This window comes from Paramormyrops kingsleyae, chromosome 9, assembly GCF_048594095.1.
Source record: "Paramormyrops kingsleyae isolate MSU_618 chromosome 9, PKINGS_0.4, whole genome shotgun sequence".
NCBI classification, from domain to species: Eukaryota; Metazoa; Chordata; class Actinopteri; order Osteoglossiformes; family Mormyridae; genus Paramormyrops; species Paramormyrops kingsleyae.
In genome coordinates this window covers 3,958,888-3,977,949 of record NC_132805.1, presented here as the reverse complement: position 1 = coordinate 3,977,949, position 19,062 = coordinate 3,958,888, and the positions used below count along the sequence as shown (strand labels likewise).

Below are 19,062 nucleotides of genomic sequence, written 5' to 3'. Positions count from 1 at the left end.
GGGAGGCAACAGGCACCGCCACGGCAAACGCCTGGGGATCCTTCCCACTTCAGAAAGAGACCAGTCTGGATACGTTTGTGTGGTAATATAGAGGACACCCTGAACTTAGGCTGAGGGCTTTAGGAGACACCCTTCTAACCTGGGGAGGTGCTGTACACGCTGTTTAACTGATAAAACTCACAGCCATTACCTCCACAGCTCATTTAAACCGGCCGTTCCTTTAACCCCATTACAAAGGTCCTGCTTTTATCTGCCTCTCTGTTTATCTGCTGCTGCGATTGGCCGCACGCTGTATATAATAGAGTAGAATCAACTTTATTGTCATCGGACAAAGTACTAGTATTCAGACAATGAAATACTGTTTGATATTAATCCAGAAAGAGCAAAACAGTGCAAAAGTGCTAGATACAGCTACAGAATTAATGAATGCAGCTATTCATATGCACGATGCAGTGATATATACTTGTATATGTAGGATATGTAGGACAAAATGATTGGCAAGTGACAGGATATGTACAAGCAGGTATGCCTAATTAAGTAGGCACTGAGCTGCATACTATATGTAAAACTGATTTTACAGTATACTTTTAACTTTTGGTTAATCGAATCAGGCCCAGAACATGTGCACAGGGTCTGACCCCACACCCAGCCGGTAGCCCCTCTCGAAAGCCGACACCCGACTCGTTATCCTGACTGCTACCCGTCTGCCCAAGCTGACAGGCCTGTCTTTTATTTTTGTCCCTCCCTACGGGTTTTGGTGAAACTCGCCTCCTCTCCTGTGTACTAAAGCCTCACCATGCCGGAGTCACATGGCTCTGTCTGCCGCCACACCTGGAGACGTGTCGCGCGGCCGAAATGCAAATGTTCTCCGGGGAGAACATACAGCTGATTTGTGTACACAGATTTGTTTTCCTTTTTAAGCCGAAGTCAATTTTAAAATTCTCTATGCATTTGGGAAGGCAGATCTCCCATTTTTACGGTTTCCCTATTCTCGTGTTTCATTTTCTCCCGTGGACCGGTGTCGTTACATCAAGCCTTTGTATCCGATTGGCCGCCGCCTGCAGTGAAGATGCCTTCCCTTAATTTCCGGAGGCTGACATCACCCGCGAGACACCTGACACGTCGGTGACTGTCATGGCAGGAATCCTCCGCAAGAAGCAGGCTGCCGGGACGTAATCAGGCCTGTGAGAATGAATCCTGCATTTCACAGAGCAGCCTTTCCACACATGGAGCTGCCAAACACAGATTCACTTTTAGTCAACCAGTTGACGTTTTTACCCAAATTGAAATATGTTATTTTCTCCATTCATATGACTGGATATTTGGAATGATTTGGATCAAGTAACTTCCTCATGGGTACTACAGCTGCCACCGTCCCTTCTGTCCCACACATTCCACACCATTTACAGCACAGTCAGTGTAACCATGTCTACTTCACCGTAGCAACAACAGATGGAATTTGGAAGCCCAGTTCTGCTTTAGTGCCACAGTAACCATTATGACAGTATAAAAAACCCTATTGAACTACATTGAACCTAAATGCTACATACATATAATACTTACAAAGCAAAACGATTATTTTTGTTCTCTGTTCAAGCTGTAACTAGCTGTAATCCTGTTCGAGTTTAAAACTAGTAAAACAAGAATTTAAATGCCATAAGGTCATCAGACGAGTCCAATCACGCCCTACTTTATGATGCCACCATTTTTGGCATCATAGGGGAACAGAAACTCTACTTTATCAGTTTTGCATTTGTGTTTTTCTTTCAGAAGTGACATTAGCAAATAAACGGTATACGGCTTTGGGTCAGCACGTAGGTGTTGGGGCTGTGGACTCGTAAGCACCCACGGGGGGGTGGGGGGGGTTCGCACTCCTGCTGTGTCAGCTCTTGTTGGCTCACGTGTGGCAGCAGTGATAAATCAAGCTCGCCCAGATTCGCGTACCATCAGCACACATGAAAGGACCTTGCAGCTGCGGAAGAGTTACAATCACTCACACTGGCGCCACAATGCGATATGACATATTGTGCTTGTCGATGTGCTAGCGCCTCTTCCACGTGCCCAGTGCCTCACGTTCTGTGCCGCTTCTGATAGGCTCCAGGCCGCCTGCAAGCCAGACCAGGATGAGTGGTTGGAAGATGTATGGATGGGTATTATACATATATTTTCAAAAAGATTGTTGGGGGGGGGTTCTTCTCTAACCTCTACTGTGTGTGGAGTTTGCACGCTTTCCCCATGTCGAGAAGCTTTCCTCCCACAATCCGAAGACACGCAGACAGGCTTACGGGCATCAGAGAGTATGACTGAGTGAGCATGTGCAGGCACAGCACCAGGCAGAAGTCTGGACACGCCCACAGATAGAAAGATTTAAGTTTTGGAATAATTATAAAGACGTCAAAACTATAAAATAATACATGGAATTATGCAAAAAAAGCATTGAACAAAAAAATTTTTTTGTTTGGTGGGGGGGCAGCTCTATGGGTTTGGACTCTGGTTCAAATCCCTGGGTCAGCAGAATGATCCCGATATTGGGCCCTTGAGCCGGGCCCCTAACCCCAATTGCTCCAGGGACCCGCTGACCCTACAGTCTCCTGAATGCCAGTTTCATGATGCTTTCCCAGCTGTTCTGAAGATATATTCTGAGCACTCATTGGCTGTTTTCCCTCACTATCTGCTCTAACGCCTCCAAAATCATTTCTACTGTGTTTAGGTCAGGTGGCCAGGTCATGTGATGCATGTGATGTCATGTCCAAACGACTGACTGGTACTGTATGTGACCTGTGATGGACTGGCATCCTGTCCAGGGTGTACCCAAGCCTTGTATTCCGTTCTGCCGGGATCCTTTCTCCCCTGTAACCCTGCCCAGGAAGAGTGATTAGAAGATGGATGCATGTATGTGAACAAGCAAAACATAAAGCTTTTCTGCTGCTATTAAAAATTTAATTCTGTACAGTAACATTAAAATCAGATTTGTTTTATTACACTTGCAGTAGCGTAAACCACACATAGATCAGTCACAAAATGAAGGAGGACCGTCAAGTCCCACGCTGCACCACAGTAACAGACCCAACCGTGCCCCTAATTTCAACACCGACATGAAAGGCCACCTTTGAGAGGTAGTATGAGATAAAAACAGAGGTGATCACCTTGCTGGCATGTTGGTCGTTTCCACCAAAGTGATACACTTTGCACTGTATATTCTCCAGCATGCCTTTCTCCTCGACAACCCTGTTCAGCATCACCACTCTGGCCAAACACCCTTAATCGTTCTCAGTTACAACGGAAGTAAAACGATCACTTCAGCAGAAAATCCACTTTAAAATCATAAGCCTATAGCTCTCATCTCCAGCATCAGCTCTATGCCCCCCCCCCCCATAAAACACAGGTTTTATGAAATGATGTAATCCCCACCTCTGCTTCACTGTATGCAGACATAGTTACAAGCACTTGTGTACAAGCGCTGCAAGGTGACACATCTGAGGGTATTAAAGGTACCGCTTTGAATGCGAATTGCCAGTCAGGCTGGAGGCACTGCGGCTGTTCTTCCTAACGCTGCCCCAACATGAAACGTCCATCACCTTTAACTCGGCTCTCCTGCAGAGTCACAGTGAGGAGCAGTGAAGATCCCCGCAATGACTGACAGCTGTGCTGGCCAATCAGCCTAGCCTTATAACCAGAGATTCTCCGTTTATCCTCTAGGGGAAAATAATTGTGAAACTCTGTTCTGTGGGTCCTTTTGTTTGTTACACATTGCTCATCAGCACACAAACTACCTAGCTGAAGAATTAGTTTAATTAATGGTTTAATGGGTTTTGCCAATTTAAAGCTGTACTTATGATAAGCCTGGAGGCACTTAAGCCTCTTCTAAATGCTTTAATGTAGCCGACAGATTGATCCACAGATGGATCTTCTAACGACTGCGTTCATTGTTTTTGCATATTAGTGCATTTACCTCATTTTCAATCACTTTAACAACGGTATTAATTGCACAGACATATTTAAAATCATGTAATGATAGTAACTTGCTACAGGTTTAACGAAATTTGAAAATGATGCATGACATTTTTCTGACCATGCCCCCCCTTCCCTCCCAGTACATCAGTCGTCACAGGGGTAGTAGTCCACCAGCGCCGCCCTGTAGGCCTTCCACACCACTGCGTTGTTCTGGCACACCGTCCCACCACCCCTCTTCTCCTCTGCCTCGTTCCTGTTGATGTCACCCACGCATATCCAGTTCCTGGAGTCGTCCTCCATGGTGACGGCCCACTTCGAGTGGTCCTTGTTACTGCTGTATTCTTCCACCGTTCCGGGAGAGAGCGTCTTCGCGTTGAAGACTTTCCAGCCTTCGGAACAATCTGAGGGCAAGACGCCAGTGGACAGGCGCCAGAACTGGACCAGCAGGTTGGACTTGAGCGTTGGGGCCACCCAGGAGTGGTAGAGGTCTGTGCAAGGGGGAAATTACAGTTCAGGGTTTAACACCTTATATTAAATAAACCTACCCTGTATACGGCAATGACGTAATAAGCCATTTAACACCAAAGTGTCATTTTAGCAAGAAAAAGTAGAAATGTCTTGTCACCATTATTTCTCAGCTAAAATTAAAAAAATGTGTTTGATATTTAGCTTATTTCCAATGAGCGGCAGCCTGAATGAACATTCTAGCATCGTTGCCATAAATAGACCATGTTAACAGCTACATTAATATCTATTACAAAGCGAAGCGGATCCCCAGGGTGCGCCTCTGAATATAAACACGCCGGAACACCGGCCTCGTTTTTTTACAGACTTAACAGAGACATTTCAGCTGTTACTTCTCATGTCTCCTCTTAGCGGCGCGGTTAGAAGTGAACGTGGCAGTGACCAAAGCACGCGGCTCTTCTGTATTCCCACAGCAGAACTGCGTATCTGTTTTATCTCGACTCCTCGATTCTCAAACTGTTTCTTTTTTTCCAAGTGTATCACAAGAATGGATCATACTCCTTCGTGCGCATCAAGGGACTCACCGTGTTCAAACGATGCACTTTTTGCAAAGCTTATGAACTCGGTTCCGGCCAAGGAGGTGAGAGACACGCTACGATTGGAGGAAATTTGAGACAGGGTGATGGTGGCGTTTCCCTTGGCGCTCTGGCTCCTGCTACAGAGCTCCACCATGGAAGGCAGCACAGAGGCCAGGGAACTGGGAACATTGCAGTCATAGATAAGAGGCTCATTGATCGCCAACTGCTGACCTATAAGACACGTGAAGAGATAAGAAATTAATAAGCTCTGCAGATTCTGTGCTGCTGACGCATAATGCTGCCTGGTGCATAATCACTGGTTTGTCCTTATGTACTGTAACTTTACCATGTGGTATCTATTCTGAAAACAGACTGATCACTTTCACTGATGAACTATTGTATCTATCAGCCTGTGTGATTACAATGCCATCCACTTTAACATCTCTGTATTTAACAGATGTCTGTATACATATTGATGATGTTCACAGAGCTGAAGAGGATGCTAGCATGTGCCACCTGGGTCACACTGAGACGATGCCCCCTTCTGTTCCTGTACTGCGAATCCTGCATAATTTCCCTAATTACCCAAACGTCGAGAACCAACTTATTTGCAGGTATTTTGCACATAAAAACTCAATCACATGAGCACACAGCACACAAGGGTTCCTTTCACTATCACTATGGCAACGGAACCAGTTATTTGGGCTGCCAGCTCCATTAAAGGGGTAGCGCATAAAACCCGCACCACTACTCACTTCCAGCTGTCATTATAATAATTTGTCCTTAACAGAACAATAGCAAAAGTATGAGTCAAGAAGGAAAAAGTATTACTCTCACAGTGAATGTTAATATATATCATATATATATCATAGCATATACTTACCAATAGTCTCAAACATATCCAAAGGGTAAGTGACACAGATGAAGTTCTGTCCGTTCTTCATCCCTGTTTCTGGATATTCAAATTGACCTGCTTCCTTGGCATTTGGAAAATGGGGTGTACTATGGACTAGCCAGAATCCCTGGGTCTTATCCAGAAGAACAACACCTTTACACGTTAGAAACGTAAAATTATTAATTTTACATATTATTATGTGGCAAAAAATTGAAGCTTGATAAAGAAATACACATTGCCATCCACTGAGGTTTTGATTTACAGTTTGTTTGAGGAAACGGCATTCAGGCGTCTTTTTACCTTTGCAAATATTAACTAATAATCTGTGACCACAAGGTGTAGCCATTGAGCATTTTGTGCAGAAGAATACAACGATATTAAAAACGCTGACTTTTTCAGATTTTGTATGTTCAAACATAAACATACCTACACACCAATCATTCTGATGCATCGATAAATAATTAATGATTCTATTTATTCAGAGAAACATTTTTCACGAGGCCATCTTACCTTTTGTATGGCCTTTCTCATGTTCAAACAATCCTTTCCCCTCAGGTTTCTGGTCATTGTAGAGGATGTATGCAATATCATCACCCTGAAAGTTACCCAGAAAACAGATATAAGTAATCGTCCGTTTATCCAGCAAGACACTTTAAGAGAAAAAAAACAACAATATCTGGCTTGGATGAAAATGTTTTTCACCTGGGATATGAACATTTTAGTGAAGAATCCAGGACAACACAACAGTCCCAAAAATCCAAATCAAAACACTACTGAAAATACAAATGTCATACAATGAAATATAAATGTGATGTGTGTGTTTGTGCATTTTTGGGGAGACTTCTGTTTCAGAGGAGTGGAAGACAACTGTAGTTCCTCAGAGTAAGTAAGAAACCACATAACCTGTTCCTCATTTAAGCTACCCGCGCTAAGAATATATTTGTGTATAGGCCCTGTATGGAGAACCTGTATCTACACACCAACAGATAACATGCTTTTGCTGAAACTAAAATCACAGCAACATACATTCAAAGACCCCTTGTCTAGAAAGGATCCCTAAGGACGCCTGGGACATATGAAGGTCACGTTATGTTTTAAAAAAAAAAAAAAACAACCATACAAGAGAAAACAGAAGAACAAGTTGGTTCCTGAATAAATCCATGCATGGTCACATGTACGCTGGTTGCATCACTCTGATCCTTTGTCTGAAAGTCTTGAAAGCTTTTAAGACAGTGTTACCATACAGTGTTGTACGAAAATCTCTCTATATAAAATTAGGTAGCATGAGTCACAGACAGACCCCTCTCTCTTCATAAAGCTGACCCACTGTCCTCCCCAGAGCTCCCACACTGTCGTTCACCAACACGGCTCCATCTGCCCATTGGTCACTCCCTGTGTCCATCAGCAGGTATGTCAGCCCATCGCTATGTTGTTGATGAGAGAGGTGTGGGAGTTTGTAGAGATAGAACCTGAGACAGAACAACACCAAAAATATGAGCATGAACTCCGGCTGAAAATTCCAGTTGTGATTTCTGTAGACTGTTGTGACAAGTCTGCACTGGTGAATAAGACATCACATGACCAGAAAGAACCGGCACAATGAGAAAGCGATTAAGCGGTAGATAGTTTAAGTTAGCTAAATCTCTACAGAAACTATCGATCGGGAGTCAACGTAGTGTAGAATCATGCTAATAAATTCCAGCCAACGTATCTTCCTATCAAATTAGAAATATTTGCGCAATTCCCGAGTATTCTTTGCCAGGTTCACCACCTAAGCCTACAGATTCACAATAACATAACAAAATTTTGATGCACCCTGCGGTTTTCTGTATATATGCTCACCAGTCAGTGGGTTTTCCATTGTCACTGAAGCAGGAGATCGGTGAGGCAGCATCGTCCAATGGCAGGTGAAACAGCAGGAGACAACCGAGCAAAAGCATGATCTGAAAATGACGATAAAAGTCAGAAGTTAAAAGTAATTTCACACAACCAGGCGTTCACCCAAAGAAAACTCGTACACTACGCGGGTAATTTAACTAATACAATTTTAACGACGTAACGAATTCAAATGTGAGTTAATCAAACGTGACTTCTGCGCAGCTACAGTAAACACTGTTATCAATACTGTTGTTTTAGGTTCCGGCTGTCAAGCATTTCGCTAGTTACAGTACTTCTAAATAATCATTTTGTCTACCATCGAATGTAAATGGCAGCCGCTGAGCATGCTGGACAAAGTACTGCAAAAGAGAAACTGGAAGCCGCGTTTGCCTGCTTTTGTAAACTGCACTCCTTCGCCGTCCTCCAGCCGCTGCGCGCTGCTTTAGTTGTAGCACTGACCTCCTCCATGCAGAAATTAAATTATTCGAAGGGGTCAGTAGTGAAAGGTGGAGATTTAAGTGACCGGGGCGGAGCACAGGGTATTTTGACCAAGCTGTGTACGGATAAAAGCATTACGTCCATGGAATGAATTATTATTCTGGATCGAGATATACTGGAATGCCGCGGGAATGTACATTTCCTAAAACGAAAAAGTGCACATCTGAAAGCTACGAAGCAAGTATACTCATGTGGAAGAGACATACAGCCTATGTTTAGCCTACAATAAGGAAAGTGGAATAGTACCGTGCATATACAATGCCCTCAAGACTTAGGGAATAACTACGGGAGTTCCATAGACTAAGGGAGTTCCTAAACACTCAGATGAACTTAATAAAGTAATAGATAAATTGGAACATGCTTCAGTAACATTTTCGTAATACGAATTTCCAGGGGGTGCTAATAATTGTAGCATGTGGTTTTGTCAGATTACAGTATACGGCTGTCACTATCGATTATATTAATAATCGAGTAATCTACAATTGGACAATTGTTTATTTATATACATACATTGCAATTGACACAAGAGAGGAACCAACCACACATTGCAGGGTGCACACTCACTCACACATATAGATCTGCCGAAAAGGCATCCACACACGGGGTGAACGTGCAAACTCCAAACACACGATCCAAGCACTACACAACGCGCCACTGTACCGTCAGGCTTAGCGATGTTAATATCAACATGCCATTTCATGCACATGAAATTGTCACATTGCAAAGACTGCCATAGCTCTGCTGGGATCAAACCATCAATGAAATGGGCTAAAACATTTTTTCTTAGTCACAGGAAACCGAACTTAGCAAGCTTTGCAATTTTAATGATAGTTCCCTTTCAGCGTTAGTTTCAGCTGGTATAGGTTTTAAAAATCAGTCTAAAGTTTACCGCCGCTGGTTTTGCATGAGCACTGTATGCGATCTCCATATCAGCAACATCATTTTCGCGCTTTCTGTTCTAATGATTCATAGACTGTTGCGCGTTTGTGAGAAAATCAGCAAAAAAATAGAGAGAAGCGAACAATTACTTATAACGAAAAACCGCTATATTTTACATTTGTATTTTATTGTGACAATGAGCAAAAGCAAGTGATTTGTTGCCACTGCTTTCTGTCGGCGCAACTCTGCAACACCAAGTTATTTGACAGACTCTTGGCAGATAATAAGTTAAAGGTAGATAAGTTCTACATTTGGCTATATAACTATAATTTTCAACTCCTAAATATCGCAATTTGATCTTTTTCTAGTCTCGTTCATACCTACTCAAAACACGCAATACGTTAACAAAAATATATGTAAAGTGGTTATTATGTAGGCCTACCATATTGTGTAGAATATTGGGCTAAGCGACGGAGAAACCTTCGTTTTAGCAACGATTATTATGACATACAGGAATCACAATAAACAAAATAAATTAAGTTGAAGTGATGATAAAGACAGGCTAGGTTCCTTCAAGAGGCTAAATGGGATATATCTATGGCTAACCTCACATTATTGGCCGAGTCCGTCAAACCTGAATTTTAATCCATCCATCAAATAATCGAGTAATCCTTACAGCTATAGAATACATGTACTTCAATTCAAGATTGGATTTCTTTCAGTTTTTCCAGTGTTAAGTTATATAATTCACTACATTTTTTTCATAATCTTTTTAGTCATCTTTATCAAGGGTGTCAATTAGTAGTAGTTCTGACGGGCACGATATTGTTTTGTTTTAAATATTGTATAAGTATCTGCTATTTTTGGCACTATTTTTACATTTTAATATTTTAAGATTTAATATGAATTAAAAACAAAAATGTGTGAGTTTAGGGTTTCCAGAACTATGTTGGCAGTGAATCACTGGCCTTAGGTTAGTGTTTTATTGATTTTTGTGTGTGTAGTAGTAGTAGTAGTTTTCTAAGTGTATTGCACTTTACCTGACAGTTCCTGCTAGAGTTCAGCCCAAAGAGTACATCATGCTAAACGTGATGGAAGACATCCATCACATCGGGTAGCCTCACGTTGATTCCACTCTGTATTATGAAGCCAAAAGGCTGAGAACTGGTGGACTGAAATCATAACAGTCAACATATTACAACTAAAATTTATTAGGGGTTCAGCACCTGCTTTTTTGAGGAAGTACTTGTGAGTGTGTAGGCAAGATGGGGCTTAGTATGTTAAAATGCTATTAGTTTTCTTGCCATCAGTGGTCAGATAACTGAGAGACAACTTAGCTTTTGAGTCTCCAGTGTACAGTGTTGCATTTCCAATACTCTCCCTTCACGTCACTTTAAACAGTGTAGACCCTGCATAGGACAAAAGGCTATAGAAGATGGATGGATGGACTTTAGACTTTTAGGATAATAGTATACACCCCATCAAAGTCCCTGCAGTGTCATGCCTACCCATTTGCCTTGAGAAAGGTGTCTTTTTGAAATACACTTTATAAGGCCTTGAAATATAATTTAGGCATTAGAAGTACAAAGTGTGCAATTTGTGTTTGCGTAGCAGATTCTTGAAATATCCATACTGCTTTTGTAAAGAAAGCTATTGTTCTTGAAATTCTTTTCAAAAATCGTAAATCTGTACGGACATATTTGTGATTTATAATCGCAGTCATAATCATCATTTAACTAGCGTGACTACAGTTAGACTGCATTGCTGACACACTGTATGCTCTAGTTCAGCGATTCTCAAACCGTAGGTCGTGATACAAATTTGGGTCATGGCAAGTTGTGAAAGGGTTGCAAGGCAGAGTTGGAAATGTAAGCATTTTAAAACCAGCAAGCTGCTATGCTAACTCACAATCAGATTTCCCAGCCCCAGTCCTAGAATTAACCTATATAAACAGGTCTTGGGCCTGCAATCGCTTAGCACAAAACTATTGAACAGTCAACCAATCCCAGAAGCCAAACCACAGATGCTTAATTTAAAATTCACTGGCACATCTAATCAGATTTGTGCAATAGGCATTGATTAGCATAAATTGCAGAGTGCACCCCGCATTTGATCATAGCATTAATTTAGAACTATACTTGATATAGGGTCGCGAATGACCTGGCGTGGTAAAAATTGGGTTGCAAACCACTGCTCTAGTTAGCACTTTGGCTCTATAGATACCACGAGTGATCATTTTATTGATATTTCATACAAAATCGAAATTGCATGATAGTGCTATTTACAGCATTCACACCATAGGTCATCTTTGGATCTTATTTTATTTAATGTCTACCCAGACCAGTAACACTCATAGCCTTTAAATTATATGACACTTACAGTGATGTGCCGTTTAATAACTTACATTTGAAAAATGGGTTGAAGCCGAAGTACTTTTCTGCTGTATTTTAGTATAAATATTTTGGTGACATTCATCAATAACTGGACTGAACAAGCACACACTCACATTGGCACACCATCCTAAACAATGGCTTACATGCACTGAAATGAGACAGATTGTACTTCAGAGAACATTTCAAATGCAGTTTGACACCCCAGGCCTCTTGTTACTAATTTATATCTCAACTGAACACATATATCAAAAACATGAATGGGTGACTCAAGCAGTCATGGACAGGCAGGTGCTATGAGTCCATGGGAAAGTCTGAGAAGCGTGAGCTGGGTAACAGGGAACCCCCCCTCCCTCCTGACTGCTCATTCGACTCCTCAGTCTCGGAGCGGAACGGGCATCTCAGTCCTCTGTTCATCCATCCGTCCTCCTTGGACTTTCAGCAACAGGGAGAAGAAGTCCTCGTCGTCCATTGGCCCAGGGGCAGCACAGCGCTGGTCTTCCATCCTTCCTTGGGCCTGAATATGGAACATAAAGGGGATTATAATCAAACAAAGTGACAGATGCCTCACTGTAAACTAATGAAAAGTACTGGAATCAAAAAGTCTATGGATGATGTTGCTGGTCTTTAATACTATGTTTATGACACAAGTGCATTACCTCTTAACACTTGTTAGAAGGTCTTAAATTAACATAAAATACCAGTCAAAAGTTTTTGCACATCACAGGTTTTTATCACTTTTCCATTTATTTCATACACTGTAGATTTTTTTATTCTTGTAAAGCATTTGAAAGTTGAATGAACAACTATAAACGAAATAAGTCAAACAAGTCTTTATAATATGGATAGAGGATGTAACAGTGAATGTCTGACATCCTATTAACTGGTTGTGTGGTGGTGGCAGTCAAACTCTAGGCTCTCCTTTAACTTAAAATGCGCTGGTTAACTGTTTCATCCCATGGAACAGAGCAGTATTTTATGTCCCTTGTAAAAAGAAATGCCTCGAATTTCCTCTGCTGTTATAACTGCTAGAGCAGACTATTTTGATGAATTAAAGATTATTTTCTTGCTAATAAAGGTACTCAAATGGTGAACATACTGTACATTTATTTCTTAAGTTATATTGAGTGTATTTTTAGTTATTGTTAAGTGAGTAACACGCAAAAGTAGAAAATATCAATGCATGCAAAAACTTTTGACTGGAAGACAGAGATAGATAGAAGACAGGTCGCTTTAAATTTCATACATTATGAATAAATAAAAGGCAGGGAAATGGTATGCAGATAAGCATTATGTTGGTTATTGCAACATTGTATTAAGGCCTAAATGTGTATCAACGTTTGTATTTTGGTATTGGAAATTAATAACATATTTGCACATGACATGAATTCCATTTAAGAAAGGTATCTGAAAATTACTTGAGAGGTTAGAATCATATTGTAAAGGTCTTCCTTTGGAACGGATTTGGCTGGTGCTTCCTTTAACACTGGATCCTTCAGGCTGTTCTTCCGTAGACTGATATTCCTCCAGCGAAGTACTCGTAGTCGTGTGGGGTCGCGTAACTCTGCCCTCTGGTCATCAAGCCGACGGCCTTGGGAGGTAGCCAGTAGCTCAAAGAACTCCTCCTTCTGGATTGATGTCATTGAGGAGAAAACCACTGTTTTTCAAGAAGGTGAGACAGAAAAGCTGGAATTAGTTGGACTTGATCAAAGTGTTCAGCTGTTTTTGGGACACAGTCCTCTGTGCTTCTGTACACTGAGCCTCTTTCAGTCTCCATGCAGGTGACAAAGGCAATAGTATGGTGGTGTCTAGACTGTATGTTTTTCTAAGTTGTTTTTCCAAAGGCAGTTTGTGTCACAATAATTATTAGGAAATTGACTGCAAGTGTCTAGTTCCTTTATCGTGTAACATATTATGAAAAACTAAACTACAGAGCTTGTTTCGTGAGCAGAGCACATTCCAGCCGGGTTTACTAGCAAAGTCTAAATCAGATTACGACCACATCTGCAAGTCAAGGAACGCTTGTATTAGCTACTGAGTGTTGGGCTAGATAGTATCAATTAGTATTGGCATTCTTATTATGCTAAATCAAGGGACCACCAAACAGATCAGAGCTAGGGACCCCTGGCTGTGCTAATGCATGATAACTATCAACCACGAACCCCCTTGAATATTTTTGCTCTGGTGCTGATATGGCTCATTGAATTAATTAGCTATATTGAGAAAGATATTAAATTTTTTGTTGAGAGGAAAATGAAAGAGTGGAGGAGAATAATGTGCTGATTGTTTACTGCCTTTTAATTAGAAAGAATGAGAGAATCAACAATGCAGTTTGTCAATTCTTGCAAAATGTTCCCATGACCCCCAGACCCCCACCACTGAAGACCCTTGTACTGAAATAATAATCTTATTAATAATCTTTTTACACTTAACTGAATGAACCCAACTTCATTCCAACCCAACAGTAATGATGAATGAACCCATAATAATATATTCCTAATTTTTATTTTGCGTTTAGTGACAATGTATCCAATTCCAGACATCGATTTTAAGACCAAATTACACCTGGTCCTCTGTGTTTATGTCCCCACTCTGTCTCACCTTTGTGTCGGAGGACAGGGGTGCTTGGTTCTGAGTGACACCTTCTCTCCAAGCCGAAAGAGCAGCGCTGGTCATTCATCCTTCGTCCTTCCTGAAGGGAGCACAGCAGCTCATACAGGGAGTCCGGAAAATCCGGGGTTAACCTGCGAATCTGAGAGGACATTTTTACAGGCATGAGAAGCGCAGTGGCACCGGGAAGGATCACTAGGTATTACTGAGTGATTTCCATATTTATAGGAGGCTGAGCTGCAGATACCTTGAAGCAGACATTTTTGCTCCTGAAATAAGTTTACCATAAAATTTTGGAACATTGATTCTGTTTAATTCCAACCACATGGATCCTAGACCTGTCATCTGAAGAATTTTTTTCAGCTTGATCGCTAAATACAATAGCTATAACAATAAAGGAAAAAATATATAGTGTAAGCAAAACCAGGGTTTTAGCAGGACATTCAGTGCGGTGATCTGAGTCAGCTATTCTGTAAAAGTCATCTTCTTGAATGACCTGTAACTGCCAAGATTCTGTTTACAATCGAACCCTGAGCTGTAATCTACGTTTGAATAATGAAAAGGGAACATACATTATAGCAAATAGGTGCACGCTTTAGTGCAGGTGCCCTGTCCTCATTGCAACCTACCTAACTCCTTATGCTACCCAGAGATTGCACAAGATTACTGCAATAAGCAGATGAACACAAGGCATGTGCTCAACATATCCCCAAAAGCCCATCTCTGACATACTGTTCTGTCCCCTGTTGTTTCAGCTATTGTCCCCCTAGTCATTCAACCCAATTGTATTGCAGTAGCATTAAATCTGCTACAGTAATGTGTGCCCACTGCCTCCACTGGTCTGCTTCCATGTCAGACTGCCATCTCCCTTTGTTAAATCCAAATCCTTTGTTAAAACAGGTTTTACTTCTTTTCTGTCACAGATATATTGGTTTAATCGCATAAATTTGAAATTCAGACTTTATCCATTGTTTCTGAATCCCCGCATGGGTGAGTGCTAAAGTTCAAACAAGTGAGAAGAGTTCAAACACTGAAGTTTTACCTGCTTCTGTGCATCCGGTGGACTCAGTCTGTCTCGGGATTTCACCACAGCAGCTGCTTTGACAGGAATCTGTAAACCTGTAATGGTCTCCAACTCATCACCCTTTCTCTCTCCACCTTTTTCCACATCAGTGTCTTTGGCCGTGTCCTCTTTTTCAGAACATGCCTCATTGTGTTTTTCTTCTCCATGGTGTGCATCTGTCTCCATGTCTATGTTTCTCTGCTCTTCCAACGTATCTGTCTGTCTCTCATCCGTCACTCTGTCTCTTCTCCCCTCCTCCAAATTCATCTCTCCAGGCTGCCCAGTCTCTCTCTCGACGCCGGTCTCTCTTTCTTTCTGCTTCTCTTTTTCCCTCCATGCCTCACTTCTGGAATCCTCCATCTCTGCCTCTCCGTTTCCCGCTCCACCTTCTTCCTCCATATCGACATTTTCTCCCGCTTCCCTGCCTACGCTGGAAGCTTCGCCACCATTGCTGCCGTTATCTCTGCTGTCGGCCCCAGTCTTTATCTCATCCCCTTCCTCATAGATGAACAGAGGCTCAAGCAGCTCCACTTCTGTAGCTTCATCTTTGGCACTAAGACCTTCAGCGCTGACTTCCATTGACTTCAACATCAGTCAGACCACTAACATGTGAATCTGATGAAAAACAAAATAAGGTCATACGAGTTCTCATGCTAAAATATATGAGTAACAACGAGGTCTTAAGCTTCGGTTAAATATGCAAATCAATTTACCGTAAGATGCTCCTCTGCAACTACTTTTACAAACTGAACAATGTTAATAAATTTAAATATACATCTTCACACGACAGGTGAAATGTTAACCATTTCACTAAAACAATCCATTATTCTACTGATGATCCAAACTGGCAAAAAGAAATTGATCTCATCGCTTCTCATCAGATTAGGTTTTCAATTCATTACGAAATTAAACTGACATATACATAAAACTTGATTTACGTGATTGAGTCCACAATCATAGAAACGACTCCACAGATACACCATGCAGAATAATGCAGGCCTGGGCGGTGTGCATTCGGTGTTGCCAATCATCCGAAGCCTCTCATGGAACCAGATAGAATTACGAACATCTGCAGTTTTTTGTTTATGTAAGAACATAAGCTTGATGTCCTCACAAAACTGCAATGTGTAATGGAGCCTGTCAGTCCAGCCCTCCCCATGCCTCCTTCACTTCCTTCTTGTTGTCATCATTCTCTTACCTGGATCCTTTCCCTTTTCTGCTTTGTCGGGCATCACCTCCTCAAATCGTCAACAGCCGACGGCAACATAACGGACTCGCCGGTGCATCATTGGCGCGAAAACAAAGAAAAAAGTTTTGGTTAAATGTAATGAAGACTGACTCAGACGGAATGCGGACTTACTCTGACTGCATCTTTCTCTTCCTGTTCCTCTTACCCCCCTTCCCCCCCTCACCATCTCTGAGACGTGTGCTTGTCCCACACAAGACTGTACAAGTGCACTTCTGAGCTAAAACAGGATACACCGGCACTAAAATTTCATCAGGTTTCTGGAGTGTGAAAGTAAAAGAAGCACTGAAAGTTACACCATAGCACAGAAATAACAGAGTTGCAGCTGTGCTGACGAGTAAATATCACTGTTCATGGCTTTAAAATTAGTTGCAAATACTAGTTCTTGATTTGCCTTATTCCATTTTATACCCAAATTCAAGAAGAGATGTTTGGAATATGAAATAAATGCTACACCATGTGTTAAAATTCCATTAGGTTTTTAGGGAGTTAAAGATAGCAGAAATCGTGCAACTTTAACCCAAGACCCAATCAAATATGCCCAAAAGAATCTTGGTGAAAAGTGAATTAGACCATAAGCAGCCAGTATGCAAAGTATCTGCAACACTTGCAGTCTGTTTGTGTGACTGATTCTGTGGTTTGTTCACTTCCTGTTGACTTCCTGCTGAAGGAGAAGTAGACAGGCAGAATGAGAGAAGCAGAAGCTCTCCGAGGAGAGATGTTTTGCCAAGTATTTTAAGATGGTTTCCATAAAATTAGGAATGCAAACATTTTTCAAAAGATGAAAGTACTTTGCATATCAAGTAAACTGAAGATTCGCTTTTTGGTTTTTGGTGATTTTGCAGAGACAAACATACCTGCAATCTGAGGATGTGACCAGTCAACTGTGTAATTTCCCTTGTTTTTGAAACACTTTTGTTCTTGTTTATTGAAAGGTCAGATATTAACTAATATGCCTTCACTGTAATGCCAAGCAAGACCCAAGGTTGTCCAGTTAATTTTATACTGGTGGAGGAATGTACATGTCCTGGAAAACCTGGAAAAGTGTTTATGCTTTGTGAGGCAATGAGGCAGCCATTCCTTTTACATAATTGTTTATACAGTTAATCACTTACCCAATGAACCATGAACATCACACATTTTAAGGACAACCATGGGATTAATGGATGCCATGTGACCTTGCACCACCAAATGTGCTATGCAATAAAAACAGTAGGTAGACTGAAGGGATATTATAATATACAAGAGCACACAAAACAGTCAAATCCGGGATTTGGCCTCCTAAACGCATTACTTCTAAGTACAATAATCCCAACCACAAGACCAAGATAGGCAACTGCTTGCCTGACACCCTGGTCATAAACGAGAAACACTTTTTATACGGTTTGCTTTATATGGGCATATTACCACACTGCTGAGTCGTGAAAAGATGCTGAAAAGTGGCTTCATGCCAATTCGGAGGGTGTAATCAAAGATAACATTGGTGATGGCGAAAAAGTGCCAAGATCGTGTGATTTTGGGAGGTTTCAAAAAATTGTCGGTGAACATTTTTTCTAAAAAATTTCAAACCATTTGAAAAGATACTAATAGCTAACTAAATATTAGACTACTACCTGAATCATTAGCATAAACATAACATCCATTCTCTATCGCTTATGCAGGTCTGGGTTGGGGGGGGGGGGGGGGGGGGGCAGCCGTCTGAGCAGAAATGCTCAGGCATCCTCCTCCCCAGCCACCTCCTCCAGCTCCTCCGGGGAGATACCAAGGCGTTCCCAGGTCAGCAGAGAGATATAATCTCCCTAGCATGTCCTGGGTCTGCCCTGGAGTCTGCTCCCCGTTGGAAATGCCCAAAGTAACCCCCCAGGGACACATGCCCCAATCACCTCAGCTAGCTCTTTCCGATCCCAATGACCCTTATGACCTCACCTAGAACAGGGACACCAGAGCCGCGCCCTGAAGACAGGACTGATGGAGGGGGCTTGTCGGTGAGTGCTTGGTGGTCAGGCATTCATCCACGAGCCCCAGCCAGGCACAGCCAGAATGACCTAGATGTATCCATTCTCCTGTAGGCCCACTCCTTGCAAGAGGAACCATAAGCATCCAGTGTAATGTGGATCGGGCAGCAGTTGAAGGTGGGGACCGATTCCCAGTTACTGAACAGATCATATTTAATTAAAAAAATAATAATAATAAATAATAATATTTGGTCATACCATTAATTCACCAGCCAGCTGGGGGGAAAAAAAAGCTTCTAATTAACGCGTAAATTATTCAGTGAATTTACTAAAGCACAGGGAGAACACATGCTAACCTCCAAGGGCCAATTATCAAACCAACGAACAACAATCAGCTCCTGTCCTATACAATCGCAGCATGACTGCATTCATACAAATATTCTACCACAACTGCACAGTATATGGTACGATTTTGTAGCAAAATGTGTTCTTTTGTCACAGAGTGGTCCACAAAGACAATAAGTACAGCACTCCAGCACAGATCCTTCCTTTACTAACAATCTCCGATTTATCAGGAAGGCAGGGAAGGAAGTGTGGCATTTCTGACTGTTGGTTGTTAAGTTGGCCAAGCATAAAAGATTCAAGCTATTA

The 19,062-nt window shown here is 41.8% G+C and overlaps 2 protein-coding genes across 5 annotated transcripts; both read right to left on the bottom strand.

Moving 5' to 3' along the window:
- Positions 1-2,918: 2,918 nt before the first annotated feature.
- On the bottom strand, positions 2,919-8,307 carry dnase2 (deoxyribonuclease II, lysosomal). Of its 2 annotated transcripts, none has more exons than XM_023801499.2 (7): positions 8,161-8,307; positions 7,735-7,835; positions 7,193-7,361; positions 6,403-6,487; positions 5,881-6,045; positions 5,004-5,228; positions 2,919-4,442 (listed from the first exon to the last, which is right to left on the bottom strand). In XM_023801499.2, exons 1-7 carry the CDS (start codon positions 8,236-8,238, stop codon positions 4,099-4,101), a joined length of 1,167 nt encoding a protein of 388 aa, XP_023657267.2. In that variant the 5' UTR covers positions 8,239-8,307; the 3' UTR covers positions 2,919-4,098. The 2 variants fall into 2 exon arrangements, with proteins under 2 accessions (XP_023657267.2, XP_023657268.2); XM_023801500.2 differs by having other exon boundaries at positions 8,087-8,222.
- A 3,142-nt stretch (positions 8,308-11,449) lies between these two features.
- Positions 11,450-18,536, bottom strand: gpsm3 (G protein signaling modulator 3). Of its 3 annotated transcripts, XM_023801330.2 has the most exons (6): positions 18,383-18,536; positions 16,409-17,492; positions 15,190-15,825; positions 14,139-14,289; positions 12,956-13,194; positions 11,450-12,054 (listed from the first exon to the last, which is right to left on the bottom strand). In XM_023801330.2, exons 3-6 carry the CDS (start codon positions 15,799-15,801, stop codon positions 11,914-11,916), a joined length of 1,143 nt encoding a protein of 380 aa, XP_023657098.2. In that variant the 5' UTR covers positions 15,802-15,825; positions 16,409-17,492; positions 18,383-18,536; the 3' UTR covers positions 11,450-11,913. The 3 variants fall into 3 exon arrangements, with proteins under 3 accessions (XP_023657098.2, XP_072572168.1, XP_023657099.2); XM_072716067.1 differs by lacking the exon at positions 18,383-18,536 and having other exon boundaries at positions 16,409-18,080; XM_023801331.2 differs by lacking the exons at positions 16,409-17,492; positions 18,383-18,536 and adding an exon at positions 16,149-16,340.
- Between the last annotated feature and the right edge of the window lie 526 nt (positions 18,537-19,062).

Coding starts and splice junctions, on each gene's coding strand:
- dnase2 (XM_023801499.2), bottom strand. CDS start 8,238: ATGGAGGAGGTCAGTGCTACAACTAAAGCAGCGCGCAGCGGCTGGAGG. Junction 7,836..8,160: donor AGTGCAGTTTACAAAAGCAG/GCAAACGCGGCT, acceptor CGTCATTTTCAG/ATCATGCTTTTGCTCGGTTG. Junction 7,362..7,734: donor AATGGAAAACCCACTGACTG/GTGAGCATATAT, acceptor GTTCTGTCTCAG/GTTCTATCTCTACAAACTCC.
- gpsm3 (XM_023801330.2), bottom strand. CDS start 15,801: ATGTTGAAGTCAATGGAAGTCAGCGCTGAAGGTCTTAGTGCCAAAGAT. Junction 13,195..14,138: donor CCCTGTCCTCCGACACAAAG/GTGAGACAGAGT, acceptor CTTGAAAAACAG/TGGTTTTCTCCTCAATGACA. Junction 12,055..12,955: donor ATATGATTCTAACCTCTCAA/GTAATTTTCAGA, acceptor TTCCATATTCAG/GCCCAAGGAAGGATGGAAGA.